This window comes from Siphateles boraxobius, unplaced genomic scaffold (assembly GCF_051911475.1).
Source record: "Siphateles boraxobius isolate OS27281-9 unplaced genomic scaffold, OSU_SipBor_1 94, whole genome shotgun sequence".
Lineage (NCBI taxonomy): Eukaryota > Metazoa > Chordata > Actinopteri > Cypriniformes > Leuciscidae > Siphateles > Siphateles boraxobius.
In genome coordinates, this window is record NW_027509224.1 from 1,187,922 (window position 1) to 1,205,434 (window position 17,513).

General features: G+C 40.9%; 1 protein-coding gene across 1 annotated transcript in view; it reads left to right on the forward strand.

Moving 5' to 3' along the window:
- The window catches only part of prdm5 (PR domain containing 5), a 90,889-nt gene that overhangs the window by 6,300 nt on the left and 67,076 nt on the right, over nucleotides 1-17,513 (forward strand). Inside the window, exons 3-4 of the mRNA XM_077224942.1 lie at nucleotides 6,986-7,108; nucleotides 17,301-17,463. Of these exons, the coding sequence (XP_077081057.1) occupies nucleotides 6,986-7,108; nucleotides 17,301-17,463 (286 nt within the window). The remainder of the gene's footprint in view (nucleotides 1-6,985; nucleotides 7,109-17,300; nucleotides 17,464-17,513) is intronic.

Sequence of the window (17,513 nt, forward strand, 5' to 3'; positions counted from 1 at the left end):
ATAAATAATATAGTAGATAATACTTCAATAAGTATTACTTTAGCATGTAGATTGTATGAGTAGCCTAAATTAATCCCCATAAAGCTTTCTCCAAGACGCGATTTCACCAACCGCGTGAGTGTTCAGCGGTGCCGCTTCTTCTCTCTCTCTGTCTCTCAAAATGTGTTGGACAAGTCAAGCGTCGAAACTACATTCTCGCGTTTAGGAGTCGGGACATGACGGAGGTCTCACTTGCACAATCGGGCCAGCATTGTATCATTACTAAAGTTGATCATTTTCACTTCTTTTTAAGTCTTATCAGTTTAAACATTCAAGCTGAGAGAGTTTATGGCTTCGGGAGGGGCGGATGTGCGTGTGTCAGAACACAAGACAAAATAAGAGGGTTCTTGCTGAACAGAACATGGCAAATTAATCGTTTTTACTCGATTGTACTATTTTGGTGATCGTTGGGAGCCAAAATCGAAATCGAAATGGAAATTCAATTAATTGCACTGCCCTACAATGAATCAGATCAACGTATGATCTTCAACGAGTGGATCTCTGAGCTGGTGCGAGTGGAGGCGGGGCTCATTTGCATATTCATAGAACCGCGTATACTAAAGGAGGCAAGGGTGTGGAGTTACATTCAAGCTATTTTTTTCAAGGAAATAACGCTTAAATATGTAATTTGGGTGATCAAAGATGAGTTTTAAGGGATACAATTATTGACTACAGGGGGACTTTAAGTCCTACTTAAGTGGGTCAAAAAACACTCTAAATTCTCTCATTTGTTTTAAGTGAATGGGACTTTTTCACCCATTTTATTGTTCACCAAACAAAAACCACCTCTCATCAACATGTCACATGATTTGAGGTATTGATGCGAACAGTGCGAGATGCGTACACCAAAGTTTAATACTTTGGGTAGAGATTTATTCAAATCACTAAGTGGTGTTTGTCTTTGCAAACAGGGATCTTTGAGGTCGGACTGAATTTTAACCATCTTGGAGAAGTTGTTGCCCCTGTTGTTCAGACAGACGCATCATTGCTCGTCTCCAGGCAACGATTAATTGGACGAGACATGCCAGCATGAACTCAACTCACACTGACTCTCCCAGGCCAGACAGAACTACGGGAGCGAGACGCGTCTCCCAGTGCACGCCGTATCTAATATCCCATCAAATATCTGCTCTTGAAAGATTTGAGTTTATTTTCAGCTGCATTAAAAGTTTTAATTATAGTGCAGATCAGGTCGTGTTCAGCCACATTAGAGCTGTGATTTACTGATCTGCCTGCCCTGATGACACTTTTCTGCCTAAAGTATAGTGAGCCTAACTCTTAAATTACACACTTGTGCATATAATTATTATGATATATCATGTTAGTGTGCAATCTTTCATTGTGCCGCTCTTTCATGCTGCTCGTGTGTTATGATGCAGGCAATTTCAGGGAATTTACCTTTCAAGATTAGTCAGAATAAGTCACTATTAGCCGGCATTTAACTAAGTTAAGACCGAGAAATGGCTCAAAATAATAATTTGTATCCATAAACAGTGAAATATAGGTATTCGTCAGATTTGGGCAAAGAGCATGTCAGTGGGAAGTGAGCAATGTTCCAGATATACTGTATATAAGACCCCATTTGATGTTTAGACACGGCCGGTGTACTTGCAATGATGAAAAGATGTTTTGTTTGAGGATATGTATGATCACACTGGGCACATGACAGCTGGGTTGTTCCTACAGATGTTGAAAGTACTTGTGTACACCGCAGCAACAGATACTCTAAATCAAAAACTGTTAAAGGTGCAATGTGTAATATTTCTGAGGATCTATTGACAGAAATGCAATATAAGATCCATAACTATGTTTTCAGCGGTGTATAAATTAGGGCTGCAACAACGAATCGATTAAATCGATTAAAATCGATTATTAAAATAGTTGGCAACGAATTTCATTATCGATTCGTTGTGTCGCGTGACTATCAATAAGACGCGGAGATGTTTGAGTATAAAAAAATGTGTTCAGCGCGGAGCAGAGCTATGAGGCGCCGGACTGGACGCTGCGTGCGAGAGAGACCGGGTGTGTCAGCGCGCGAGCAACAGTGTGCGAAAGATACCGAGTGTGTCTGCGCGCGAGAGATACCGAGTGTGTCAGCGCGCGAGCGACAGTGTGCAAAAGATACCGAGTGTGTTTGCGCGCGAGAGAGACCGAGTGTGTCAGCGCGCGAGCAACAGTGTGCAAAAGATACCGAGTGTGTCTGCGCGCGAGAGAGACCGAGTGTGTCCGAGCATTAGTAAATTGGTACATAGGAATGTAATTATTAAGAGGCATGGAAGTTCGATAAATGGACAACAATAAATAAAACCAATTAAATTTTTACCACTGAATTAGCAGACTGTGATATCAATCAGATAGACAGAAGATGAAAACACTTTCTTGTCTGTCCCAAGTACCACTACAAGAGGAATATTTTTTCCACAATTTGCAGCACTGAATTTTTCATTCTAAATGACTCCGAGAAACTTCACTATATGCTCCGAATGGATGAGCTGCAAAATAGGCCTTACACACCATATGAGGTAGTCAATCCATTGTATATATTTTATATACATTGTATTTATAATTAATATTAGGATAGACTAGAGATATTATCTTCTGTTGTAATTATTATTGTTGCTATTATTATTACCTATTATCCGACTGCACGAGACTTGTCTTTTGTGTGCATGTGCTTGTCAAATAATGTCAAACATTTTGTTAGATTACAACATATTTGACAAAAAACAAAACAACACACAAGTTTGTGAGTGTGTGCGTCTGTGAGTGTGAGTTTGTGAGTGTGTGCGTCTGTGAGTGTTTGTGAGTGTGTGCATCTGTGAGTGTGAGAGTCTGTGAGTGTGAGAGTTTGTGAGTGTGTGCATCTGTGAGTGTGTGCGTCTGTAAGTGTGAGAGTTTGTGAGTGTGTGCATCTGTGAGTGTGAGAGTCTGTGAGTGTGAGAGTCTGTGAGTGTGAGAGTCTGTGAGTGTGAGAGTTTGTGAGTGTGTGCGTCTGTGAGTGTGTGCGTCTGTGAGTGTGAGAGTTTGTGAGTGTGTGCATCTGTGAGTGTGAGAGTCTGTGAGTGTGAGAGTTTGTGAGTGTGTGCGTCTGTGAGTGTGTGCGTCTGTGAGTGTGAGAGTTTGTGAGTGTGTGCATCTGTGAGTGTGAGAGTCTGTGAGTGTGAGCGTCTGTGAGTGTGCGTTTGTGAGTGTGTGCATCTGTGAGTGTGAGTTTGTGAGTGTGTGCGTCTGTGAGTGTGCGTTTGTGAGTGTGTGCGTCTGTGAGTGTGAGTTTGTGAGTGTGTGCGTCTGTGAGTGTGAGAGTTTGTGAGTGTGTGCATCTGTGAGTGTGAGAGTCTGTGAGTGTGAGAGTTTGTGAGTGTGTGTGTCTGTGAGTGTGAGAGTCTGTGAGTGTGAGAGTTTGTGAGTGTGTGCATCTGTGAGTGTGCGCGTCTGTAAGTGTGAGAGTTTGTGAGTGTGTGCATCTGTGAGTGTGAGAGTCTGTGAGTGTGAGAGTCTGTGAGTGTGAGAGTCTGTGAGTGTGAGAGTTTGTGAGTGTGTGCATCTGTGAGTGTGTGCGTCTGTGAGTGTGAGAGTTTGTGAGTGTGTGCATCTGTGAGTGTGAGAGTCTGTGAGTGTGAGAGTTTGTGAGTGTGTGCGTCTGTGAGTGTGTGCGTCTGTGAGTGTGAGAGTTTGTGAGTGTGTGCATCTGTGAGTGTGAGAGTCTGTGAGTGTGAGAGTTTGTGAGTGTGTGCATCTGTGAGTGTGTGCGTCTGTAAGTGTGAGAGTTTGTGAGTGTGTGCATCTGTGAGTGTGAGAGTCTGTGAGTGTGAGAGTCTGTGAGTGTGAGAGTCTGTGAGTGTGAGAGTCTGTGAGTGTGAGAGTCTGTGAGTGTGAGCATCTGTGAGTGTGTGCATCTGTGAGTGTGTGCGTCTGTGAGTGTGAGAGTTTGTGAGTGTGTGCATCTGTGAGTGTGAGAGTCTGTGAGTGTGAGAGTTTGTGAGTGTGTGCGTCTGTGAGTGTGTGCGTCTGTGAGTGTGAGAGTTTGTGAGTGTGTGCATCTGTGAGTGTGAGAGTCTGTGAGTGTGAGAGTCTGTGAGTGTGAGAGTTTGTGAGTGTGTGCATCTGTGAGTGTGAGTTTGTGAGTGTGTGCGTCTGTGAGTGTGCGTCTGTGAGTGTGTGCGTCTGTGAGTGTGTGCGTCTGTGAGTGTGAGAGTTTGTGAGTGTGTGCATCTGTGAGTGTGAGAGTCTGTGAGTGTGAGAGTTTGAGTGTGTGCGTCTGTGAGTGTGAGTTTGTGAGTGTGTGCGTCTGTGAGTGTTAGAGTTTGTGAGTGTGTGTGTCTGTGAGTGTGAGAGTCTGTGAGTGTGAGAGTCTGTGAGTGTGTGCGTCTGTGAGTGTGAGAGTCTGTGAGTGTGAGAGTCTGTGAGTGTGAGAGTCTGTGAGTGTGAGAGTCTGTGAGTGTGTGCGTCTGTGAGTGTGTGCGTCTGTGAGTGTGAGAGTCTGTGAGTGTGAGAGTTTGAGTGTGTGCGTCTGTGAGTGTGTGCGTCTGTGAGTGTGTGAGTGTGTGAGTCTGTGAGTGTGTGCGTCTGTGAGTGTGAGAGTCTGTGAGTGTGAGAGTCTGTGAGTGTGTGCGTCTGTGAGTGTGAGAGTTTGTGAGTGTGTGCATCTGTGAGTGTGTGCGTCTGTGAGTGTGAGAGTTTGAGTGTGTGCGTCTGTGAGTGTGAGTTTGTGTGTCTGTGAGTGTGAGAGTCTGTGAGTGTGAGAGTCTGTGAGTGTGAGAGTCTGTGAGTGTGTGCGTCTGTGAGTGTGAGAGTCTGTGAGTGTGAGAGTTTGAGTGTGTGCGTCTGTGAGTGTGTGCGTCTGTGTGTGTGAGAGTCTGTGAGTGTGTGCGTCTGTGAGTGTGAGAGTCTGTGAGTGTGAGAGTTTGAGTGTGTGCGTCTGTGAGTGTGCGTCTGTGAGTGTGAGTTTGTGAGTGTGTGCGTCTGTGAGTGTGTGCGTCTGTGAGTGTTAGAGTTTGTGAGTGTGTGTGTCTGTGAGTGTGAGAGTCTGTGAGTGTGAGTCTGTGAGTGTGAGAGTTTGTGAATGTGTGCGTCTGTGAGTGTGAGAGTTTGTGATTGTGTGCGTCTGTGAATGTGAGACTTTGTGAGTGTGTGCGTCTGTGAGTGTGAGACTTTGTGAGTGTGTGCGTCTGTGAGTGTGAGACTTTGTGAGTGTGTGCGTCTGTGAGTGTGTGCATCTGTGAGTGTGAGACTTTGTGAGTGTGTGCGTCTGTGAGTGTGTGCATCTGTGAGTGTGAGACTTTGTGAGTGTGTGCGTCTGTGAGTGTGTGCATCTGTGAGTGTGAGACTTTGTGAGTGTGTGCGTCTGTGAGTGTGTGCATCTGTGAGTGTGAGACTTTGTGAGTGTGTGCGTCTGTGAGTGTAGTGTAGAGAGCAAGTTCTGACGTTCAAACAAATCATTTTAAAATCAAATTATTTATTGTTCTAACAGCTCAGGTCCCTTTTTACAAAAATATACATCTTTTTGTTCACTATTTTAAAAAAGCCTATATATTTGGCAGATGTAAAGCATACATGTGTATGTTTTTTGTATTAGTCCATTTTTTTTATTATTATTATTACTTTAACAGCTCAGGGATGTTCAAGGAGTGACCTGTTTGTGCACTTTCGCACTGTGAATTTGCACTGTCAGTTCTGTTTTTGAATAAAGGGTTGGAAATTAATGCTTTTTTTCCTTCTGTTTTTTTAATCCGATTAATCGATTAATCGAAAAAATAATCGACAGATTAATCGATTATTAAAATAATCGTTAGTTGCAGCCCTAGTATAAATACCTTGCATAATGAACCGTTATGTTTTTATTACCTTAGAATGAGACATCTCCATAACCATCGGCTCCCCCTTCTATGGAGGTCGAAATGTTGTTTATCCATTTGTTGACATATTGGATGTTTCTATGGTGGCCCTAAATGGACAAACACGTTTTATGCAAGGAAGCAAGCTTAGTTCAGCGAATAAAACACTGACACAATGATGAACAAGTAACAATAATATTCGCAATAACATATAGTTTTACTGAATAATTAAGTAATCACAATTTCTTAATTTATCCTTGTAAAGAAACCTCATTGCTGAACTGGCTACTCTCTGCTGTCTCAGACGATGACATTTTCCTGTCGGCCACCGTAACTTTTGTTGGTTGCACTTCATAACCTCACCACTAGAAGCCGCTAAAAATCACACACTGCACCTTAAGTAATTTTTTTTTTTTAGTAAAAAAAGTGCTTTATAACTGCTGTGTAAGGTACGTTGAAATACATTGTCACTGGATAGACTTGTGGGCCTGGTTGTATCAACAAAGATTGTGATTATATTTGCATAATAAGTAGGAATTTAGGCTAATATAAAAATTCTGGCCGATATTGCTATTTTTCATGTTATGGGTGATAAATGGCAGATTAAAATGTATACTAGTTTAAATAAATAAAAACTAAAAACGCTAAACAATAAAATCAAAGTATCATCATGACATTATTATGCCAGCATAGCACTGTCTGTATCTGATTGATTAGCTGGCCCAGTTTGTTGTGATTGGTCTACCGCTTATGTGTGTCGGAAATGTTGCACGCTTTACCATAATATGTTTTCAGCTCCCGAGACTTAGCCTGATAAGCAATTGTAAACAGTATTGTATATGCCGTCAGTATTGAAAGCCTTTGAAGCGTCTGATCAAAATCACTTGCCCAACAGTTTTTTTTTTGGGCGTACCAAGAAAGCCAGTAGGCGGGGTTATGCAAATGTTACATGGTGAAGTAGCTACGTCACAGAAATAATGGAAGAACTACAAACATGGCGTTTCATTTTTTTTCTGTTGGAGAGGTTGAAATTCCTTTGGTGTGGCCTAAAAAAATGATCTAATTTTGTGAGTTAACCTGTGTATAACCTTTGAATCTGTGTGCTTCTGTAGGTTCGAGGGAATAAAGGTGACGTGCTGTATATCCTGGACGCTAGTAGCCCTCGTCATGCTAACTGGCTTCGCTTCGTTCATCAAGCCCCTTCACAGGAGCAGAAGAACCTGGCCGCCATTCAGGTATGACAAAATGCCACAGGCTGATAACCACAGACTCTCTCTCAAATACACACGGTTGCTGTGTACTTTATTTGAGGTAGGAAAACTCTACATAGACAAACAGTTTGTGCATCAAAGTATGCCAGTGTAACTAAGGCTTGACTCATAAATCATTTTAATATAGCTGGACTCCACCTCTAAAGGTGCAGTCACATATACCATTGTTCGGCAAAATGTAATCACTTCAATAGGAATCCACACTGGGTATTTCGTTTGAGAGCAAAAGATTTCCCCACAAAGAATTTGTGATTATGATTTTCACGTGAGGACGAAAGATTTCCCCATGCATTGTGAATTTTGCGTGAGGAAAGTTCCCTTTCTAGGGAACTCCACGTTGCATCCAGTGACGCCGCTATGGCGTACCGTGGAAGCCGTTAGCTTCTGTGTCTTCAGCAAGCGCTCTTTGTATACTGTCTGTCTTATGTTTGTTTGTCCCGTAAGGCTATACTGATCTATTTTAGCTTTATAAAATGGTAAATAAGCAATTCAGATCTCTGTGTGAGCTGCCTGGGAGCACTGTCATCTCTCGAGGGGGCGCTGGCTGTGCTCACTGTGATCGGCTCCGCTCTTTGATGAGAGCGGTCAGGCTCACGCATTGTGGGGGTCGCAGATGGGACGGGTTTCTCAGCTCTCACCTGCGGGCTCCAGTGCTTTCACTCGGGATCCGGAAGCCCGCTCAGTACCCCTTTTCCACCAAAAAAGAACTGGTTCGGAACTGGCGCTGGTTCAAAGTTGGTTCGGCGTTGGTTCAACTTGCGAACCTTCTCAAAACCTGTTTGTTTTTCCACTGACTAGAGCGCCCAGCGAACGACGTCGTTACGTCACTGTGTACGTCGCTATACGTCTTAGCTAGAAACGCTTGCAAGTACAACATTACTTTGGGTTTATCTCTAACTCGTGTACCAAGAAGGCTTTAAAAACAATTGAAATATGTAAGTCTTTTAATCTTTTCCTTTGATATGTAATCTTTTCTGATTAGTCATGTACCCCTTACTTGTGTCTTTTTTCCGTTTATTTGTTCTATATTGTGACTGTTTTCTTCATTGCTTACATAATGTTTTCAATAAAGAAAAATAGAAACGCTTGCGCCAACTTCAAGCATAACAATTACAATGGCGGACTACATCGTGTTTCTGCAAATGTTTCTCCTGGCTTTGCGATCCTATATTGTGGTCAGAAAAGATGTTTAGAACACATCTAAACCCGCCCCCAGTCCCCGACGTAAGCATGAGTGGTAAAAGAACGGTTCTAGTCCAGCAAAGAGTTGGTGCAGCTTTGGAACCAGTTTTCCTGGTCGAGAACTGGTTCTTTGGCTGTCGAAACACAAAGAACTGGTTCGCGAGTAGGCACCGGCTCCGAACCGGCTCTCAAAATGCTTTGGTGGAAAAGGGGTATGTAGGGTTGGGTATCGAGAACCGGTTCCATTTTAGAACCGGTAACACATTTCCAAAAACCGGGGACAAGACGCACGCATTTCGATTCCGCTTATCGAGTCCTGACTTTGGGGCCGTTCACATATCTCGTTTTTTGCGGGTGCAAATTCGTTATTTCAAATGTAGACGCCCGGCAAGCGCGCTCATAATGGAAGTGATGCGGTCGCGACGTGCATGCGGTGCAACGTGCTGGTTTTTCAGGCGGGCATACATCTCAACTTTTCAGAATACCGCAGGTCATGTGACAAAAACCAACTGACCTTTCGTAACAGCATCGAAAGCTCGGCTGAACAGCTGATCGTAGCTGTACAGAGCGGGTTTTTATTTCTCATCTCCATGAATATATCTAGTAGTAAAGCTAATGCAAGGGCTAGTATCAATGATTTCTTTGGTGATACTTTCTCGTCATCATTCCTCGTCCATGGTTGGATGGCAACGACAGACGTTACGGGAGCGCAAGCGCTTTGGAAAGAAGGAGAAAGTGGCGCGACCGCGCTTTCCATGCGTTTTTAGACGCGGTATGTTAATGACCCCTAATTATGGATAAACTGAGAATCTATTTGGTTAAAATCGTTTTTGTTTTGAATAACATGTCTATTTAAAAAAAAAATAATAATAATTTGAATCATTAATTCAAACATGTTTAAAACTAATTAATTCAGTGTCTCATTCATAAATACCTGTTTAATTAATGGATGATTCACGTTTTTAATGAATCTCTCTAGTCTTCTTGAATAAATTATTCAATGGAAAAAATATGAACAGTCGATTTTTGCCACCTACTGGAGTAATAATCTAATCAACACAATCTTTATTTGAAGAGACTCCTTTAACTTTAGACATTTTATTGGTTTTTGCTTAAATTCTTCAAGTATTTTCCCTTTTTTTTCTCTCCAAAAAATATTAGAATCGGAAACATGAATCGATAAGAACCGGATTGGATAAGCAGAATCAGAATCGGATTTGCTAAAATTGAAACGATACCCAACCCTACCGCTCTGTGGCTTCTTCTGCCCTGAGTGAAGGCGCTGTATGTTGGCTTTGGATATTGTCAGCATCAAGGGAAAGGATTTCCAGGATTTGAGGAGCTGGTGGAGATAGTGACATGTGCCATGGCCAAATTGCAAATCGACGGGCTGGCCGAGAAGCAGGAAGGGAGTAAGACGAGTGCCTCCTGCCCAGTAAAGCACAACCTCTGTGTCTGGGCCTGACACTGAGGTGTCGAGGTCCTGGAATAAACCATTCTCGGCTCATATCTCCAGCCCCACAATTCTATTCTTCGGTCGTGGGGATGAGGGAGCGCAGGGATGGGACGATGCCCAGGGTTGAAGAGACGCTGGCTAGCTATCTCTCCCCTGTAGCTGCATTGATCTAGCCTGGTCCCCCCAGACTCTCGTACATTTCATTTGTACATAGAGTCTGGCACCGCTCCATTGACAAGCGTTAACTTCCTTGTAGGCGGGTACTCTATTGAAGTCTAAAACTGTTGGATCTGCCCCGAGTCACTCTGGATCTGCCATAACCAATCGCTAACGTTTGGTCGTGACGTATGTCATGCGCATACAACATCATTGTCACCAACAAAACTAAGCAAAGATTGTTCTTGCTCCGGCTTTAACTTTTTGATATTCGGCAGCGTTGCCACAACGGACCGAATGGCTTCGCTCGCATCTTTCTCCGCTGCCATTACTGAACTACAACTCAAAATAACACACAACATCAACGTCATCGTTCTCAGCCACTCCCACTGTTTGCTGATTGGCCCGGTAAAAAATTTATCGTGGAAAACCAAAGACTACAGCACAATCACAGACCTAGTACTGAAGGGAAATGAAAATTGAGCGGAAGTAGGTAGGAGGGCGGAGCCAGGCTAGCATTGACCCTCATGGCCCCGACCTTGCTGACTTCTTGCATGAAGAACACCGTTATCTTTGGTGGGCAAGGCTGAAATGGCAGTGGGTCATGAGTTCTTCAGGCACACCAGGCTGACCTTCTGAGGACCTGGATGAATGTGAGGGGGTTAAAGAACTTCGTCGGGCCCCAGACCTGTCTCTTCGGGCCACCAAAGAGTCGGTTGAACCTCTCTGGCGTTAAGGAGAAAGATAAATCATTCCTGCTGGACGGCCCATTACTATTAATTATATTAATGCAGAGATTATATTAATGTTATATTACTATTAATTATATTAATGCAGAGATTATATAGCTGTCTCTTCCTGAGCTTTCGGGTATGCTTTATAGCTTCGAAGTACGCCGTCACACGGTGATGTAGCACCAATCAGAATTGGAATAGATGCACATGTGCTTCAGACGCAGTCATGGCGAGGTGTTACCCATAGCGGCATCATTGGACACAGCGTCTCGTTCCCTTCTCGGGATCCATGGTTACAGTTACAGTCATAAAATGCAGATTTCTATTATTATTAATTTTTTTGCAAGGATGATAGATTCCTGCAGATTTTGCAACGATTTCAAGTTTGTCACATGATTTTGCCGCTTTGATTAGAACAATTTGATTGAAAAATTTTTTTTCTGTATTTTTGTTATTAATTTGTCATTTCTCTCACTTTAGAGGGATTTTTTTTCCACTATGTTTTCCTTTTTAGTGAGGAACACATGCGATGCAGCCTTAACATTTTATAATTTAACATATCTGCTTGCCTTTTGCAACTGCTTTCGCATAAGGAGCGCACCTGTGATTCCTTAAAATGCTGTCTACGTAGGACACTCATTAGGTTTTTGGACCAGAGGCACATAGTGTGTGACAGCAGCTTTGCATAAGGCTTTGAAACAGATGCAGACAGCGGAGGGAATGAGATGGAGTGAGTCGTTTGTTATGTCTAGTGGTAGTGATGTGCGTTCACAGTGCCAGAGATCTGAAAACACCAAAGAGTGCGGAGATAAGAGAAGTGCAATGAGCCTTAGATGAATTACTCATATACACACACACACACACACACACACACACACACACACACACACACACACACACACACGCGCAAAGACATGTGGGCGTACACATGTAGGCATAAACATTTGAGGTGACATGAGTTGGATACGGCAGTTGAGTATCTATCAATAGTGCAGTGACTTGGCAATCTGCCGTGACCCAATCACAGTCGAATGTGGAAATGTGCGAAATGATTCTGCATGTTAGACGTGTTCCTAGGGTTGTATGATAATGGTTACACTGATAATTACTGTATTCTGATATTATAATCATGAATAACAATCATGATTGCTGTTAAATTATTATGACGTCATCTGAAACGAGTTGTTTTGGCCGCTTGGAAGTTAAAAGCTGTTTTTGACTACTTGGTACTTTTAAAGCAAAGTATTTATAATGACCCATAAAGAATTTACTTCCAATATCTTTTATTAATAAAACAAATGGAAGTGATTTGGCAAGTCAACTGTAAGGTTACATTTGGCAGCATATGTCCCAACATTGCAAAGAACCAACAGGAAAAGAAACGTGTGCCTAATCTAGCAGCATCTTTTAGTCAATGAATACAAACTTCAGCATATTCTGAATCTCTAACATCAAATAATAGACTTCTAACCAACATCCTCCTGTTATGTGCAATGAGCAATATAATCCTTCAGACAAAAAATAAATAAACATTTCACTGTAGCAAAATCACAAACAGCTTTCCTACAAAAATAAAGAATTATGTACCAGCAGCTCTCATACAAAAATAATGCTTGTGGACTTAATAATTAGTAACAGACAAAGCTGCTCTTATACACAAATACATAATAAAGAGTCTAAGACGTATGACTTTAAATTGTTGCTGTATACCACAATCAAAAACAGCTTATACAAAAAAAGGGAATGAACATCTGCAGAGAGCACAGTCAAAATGTAACTTTTTGTGACTGGCATTGCACTGATACACACTGCCTGTGGAGGGCAGTACAGTAAACCTACGTATAACGTAACGTTTAACAGAACGGTTTACAGCATATTGATGTGAAAACTAAACAAAACAGAAAGCAGCTTTCATAAAAAAAATAGAAAAAAGGCCACAATGAAATTATGCAAATTTTCCTTATGTTAGCTTTTAACAAAGAGTGTGTCGTTCGGATTTCGCGTTCAGCCATCATGCGTCTCTGTTATGCTCACGCCACAGACTGTCCAGCGCTGCACGCCCGCGCTTCAGAGTTACGCCTTTTGCGTTCCGTTTTTAGAAAATCGATTTGTGAATCGATTCAGAATCGTCCACGTCCGCATCGTGATGCATCTAAGAATCACATTTTTCCCACCCATACTGTACGTGGGTTGTGCCTCGGCACGGCACTGCGCAATGAATGTTTTGAGGAGAATGTGCGGCTGTCAGTCGCCGCCGGTGTGGATACTGCCATTCACAATCACGGATTATACTTTTTGGAAGTTTGACCAACATAAGAATTTTCACCGGAAAATGTCATTTAAGTAACATCCACTTTTCTTCTGACCAACTAAGCGAGAAAAAGCATTAAATCGCGCTGATTAAATCTAACGATCGCTTATAATATCACGTCACACCGTGCAATTTATACTTTGTTCTCAAATTGTTAATGTTAACAACATTAGCATTGCGTGACTACATTTAATTTCCTTACGATATTTATCCTTGTTTTCGCATGGGCCGGTTACAGTCTCTTTTTCTGTAGCCACTCTGAAGTCTTTTGTATTTTACAACGGGTGAGTCTACAGCTGTCACTGGTGATTGTCGTTTGAACCTTTCTGGATCCACCATCAAATGAATAAGTTTAATTATATCAAGTGCTGTGAGAAAAGGCTATAAATCTCCACCTCCAACATCCTCACACTCATAGTCTACTAGCCGAGACTCTTCTGTATGTGTACAGATGTGACGTAATGACACAAAGTCATGCTCAAATTTCCCGTGGAAATCCACCAGTACCACTGGAGTTAAAATCATTATTACAAGCTTACCGTTTTGAATCGAGCTAAGGCAAGCAGATAGTGTTGAACACTGGCTGGTTATGTACTTGCTCAACATTTATTTTGGATCATTTTTAACCCAAAAAAGTTACAGACTGGAGCTTTAACTATATTATTAATCATTTTAATTAAATTTTACATTAACATTTTTTTATCATGATTTATTTATTTATTTATTTTTTGCATAGATGGATGAAGAATCATTTGCGAAAGCATGACAGTATTTGTGAATTTTTTTTGCCAGTTGTGGTCTCTGGTGAGTTTGAGACGTTGACGATCTGATGGCCATTACAACCAAATCAAGAGAACTGAGTCTGCGTTTCCTCACACATGACACTTCTCTCAGCATCTCCCTGTGGATAAATCTCTGGCTCCGTTTTTAACATAATGTACAGCAACTATGCTTATTTCTGCATGACCTTTGAGGAAATGAAGGTCTGATAAAGCCATTAAACAGAGGTTGAAGTGTTTGCCCTTTGACCTTAATCAGGATGCACTGTTGATCTTACGCTTCCCCTCGTGTGAGTGTTTGATTGGTCCTCCCAGCGGTTCTCTGTTATGTTGTCTGTTCAGTGTCAGACGACACCTGGATCTTTGCTTTTCAACGTCTAATTCAGTTTATTCCCTTTGTAATAAGACACATTTGATAGATTTACACAATTGGTGCTAGTTGTGTTTTTTGAAATTGAACCAGACAAAACTTTGCTGACTGCTTTAACTCAAGTTAATAAAGTGTAGGCGTTCACTCACACGGGTTTCCGATGGTCATGGAAAACATGGAAAAAAACGGTGATTTCAGAAGCCTGGAAATTAATACAACAATGTTAAAAGTTATGGAAAAGTCATAATTTCTGAGCACACAGGGACCAGAAAGCCGAATCCTTTGGCGTTTATAACTTATGACTGGAGATATTTAATGGGGTCATGTAAATCTAACTTCAAGGATTGACGCCTACAAATGGAAAGTCTTTTTTTTCAGTGTTTCAGTAAAAAAATAAAACAATATCCAGTAATTATCAACAATGTAAAAATTCAAAAGTTATGTTAAAGAATCTGATATAGAAATTTGTAATACCAGGAGCTGATTTTTGTTTGTTAGGTCATTCCTACAGTTTGGTGGATTTTGGACTGACCAGGTTTGTTGAAAACATTTTTAAAACTCAATTATTTTTTAGTCTAGTCAGAGAGAGAAAATGTCTGTCTATCATAAAAAAAAACATACCAGTCAAGCTCAGGCTAGTATAAGCTAATAATCCTGGCCGAATATTTCAAATTTCACATTCTATGGCATTTGTCCACACTGTTACATGACATATTTACAATGCAACATGGAACAGTGAGGACGTTTTAAAGGGGTGATAAAACACATTTTTTCGAAGGCTTGATTGTGTTTGTGGGGTGAACTGTAACATGTGTTCATGCTTCGTTTTTAAAAAATTGCATTATTTTTCAATATTTTACCTTTATTCTACACTGCTCTGTAAAAACGTTCTGATGGTTTCCTGGTTCTATGAAGCCAGTCCCTCAAAACTACGCAATGGGCTCAGATTGGTTAGCTGGCCCAGTGTGTTGTGATTCGCTAACCAACTAGTGCACGTTTTCCGGAAACGTCACGCCCTGTACCTTTACCGGTAGTTTGTGCTTTGGTGTATTATAAACAATGGCGTCAATCGGACCCAGAGAATGTTAGTGAAGATGATCGAGCAGAACCTGTTCAAGAACGGCTGTTAAACGACGTTTCAGAAAGGTTTGCTTTTTGTTGATGTTTCTGTCTCATTTCTTTTTAGATACGCTGTAATTAAATTGTACTAATTATTATAGTATTACAAAAAATAAGCTTCATATTCATAAACAAGAATTTCATATAATCTTTCTAACAAATTATACTACAGTCCTCAGAGGGATTTGAGTAAAGACTGCGGATCTATAGTGATCGTTACTGACTGTATGGCACCGTTACTTTTGTTTTTTTAGAACGATTGTTTGACAAATATCTGTTGCCAGAACTATTAACCCAACACCGAACACTAAACATTAGCTTCACTAAAGTAGCCAAATCAAAAACACAGAACCATGTTTATCATGCCTGTAGATAAACAAGCATGTAGATAAACAATACATAAAAGCTCTAATCAAAGAATAATTTACAATAATTCCAAGTTCGCTGTTGAGATTAAAAATAAGTTTGTAACGTTAGGTGTTTGTTGGAAAACATTAAGTATGAATGAGCATTTAACAAACTGGTCTGCAGAGCCAAACAGCGTTGTCATTTGTTTACTTCCTTGCTACAGCGTACAATTAACAATACGAACTATTACAGGAAAACACATCGACGAAAAATAAATCATACTTACAGGTTGTGGCCCGTAAACAACAGCTTCTGTTCCTAAAGTTGGAACTGCTCCATCTTTCAGGACAAGCCGATGTGCGAATCCTGCATTGAGCTTGCGAAGATTGTGAAAGCTTTCCTCCGTAAAATGTGCAGCACAGAGAGTGAGATTTGGGTCATAACTATGAGGGACAGAGTTAAGAAAAATAAATTTTAACCACTGATCCCTAACTCCCGCGACCCTAGGAAGGCTGAACACAGTGGACCTGCAATCCGGATGAAAATAACAGCGTTCCACGGCATTGCGCAACAACACTCCAGCCTACTAACGTTATACCACAACAACTCTTCTCCAAAGACATAATGGCCTTGCCCTTATTTAGTATTCTCGGAGGAGGGGTTTAGTGGTGTTAGTGATGTCAGCAACCCTGGAGAAATGTCGTGTAGTCCCTACCGGCCGTTTGCTGAAGTCCTTAGAAATTGATTTCTTTGAAAGCAAATATCTCCCTTTGCTTTGAACTTTGAGCGTTGTAACTTTGCAGATCTAGTTAATGCTCAAGCAGCAACATTACACACTAGCTAAAGTTAGAAAAGTGAAATCGTGTTTTACCACCCCTTTAAGATGATGTCATAATAAGGCCAATAATAAACTATCTAGAAAGGGACAACAAGATTAACGGGAATAATTTAAGTAGATATTTAAAATCTGTTTTATAAAATAAACAATTTCATGTTCAGTATAAACGGACTCAACAGGGTGGACATGCTATGTTTTACACTATTAGATAAGTCACATAAAAATGAGGAGCAGAGATTTATGAGGAGAAAAGTGTATGACTAATACTTTGTTCTTGGAGTTGCTTTCCCTTTAAGGAAATGATGTCACTTGTTGGTAAGTCATGTGATTTAGGGAATATGCTTAAGATTTTAAAGGGCAATTGCCACCAATGTAACAGGGTTGACTGAAGTTTGAGGGAAAAAAGGTGAAAAGTTCAATCGCAATCAAAATAAATAGTATTTTATTTTAAAGAGAATAAGTTACTTTTAAGTGAAGTTGAAAAAAGATGATTGGGGACATGATTTGAATGATTTGAATGATTGGGGACAAAAAGATGATCGGAAAAGATGATTTGTCTGTCAAGTGCTTCAATTCTTAGGTACCAACCATTATGAATTTGTGTTAATTGGGGTACATCTATGCATGAAAAACCATTTGGCATGAAAGTTTATTAAAAAATGATGTCAAAAATTGTTTTATTGGGAGATAAAATGCTGATTTGCTGACCAAAAAATATTTCTGATTATTATCAATGTTGAAAATAGTTGTGCGGATTCATATTTTTGTGGAAACCGTGATACATTTTTATCAGGTTTCTTTGATGAATAGAAATATCAAAAGAAATTTTTTTGTCAAGTAGCTGACACCGTTTCTTTTAACAGGATGGAGAAAATATCTTCTATCTGGCTGTTGATGACATTGCGACAGATACAGAGCTTCTGATTGGTTACCTGGACAGTGACATGGAGGAGGAAGAGGAGGACCTGGAGGAAGATCAGGACATCAAAGAGGAAGAGGAGAACAAACACCTTAGCACAGAAACCGGTGTGTGTTTCGTGTGTCTGAAATGGATTTTAATATGGTCTTTAATAAAG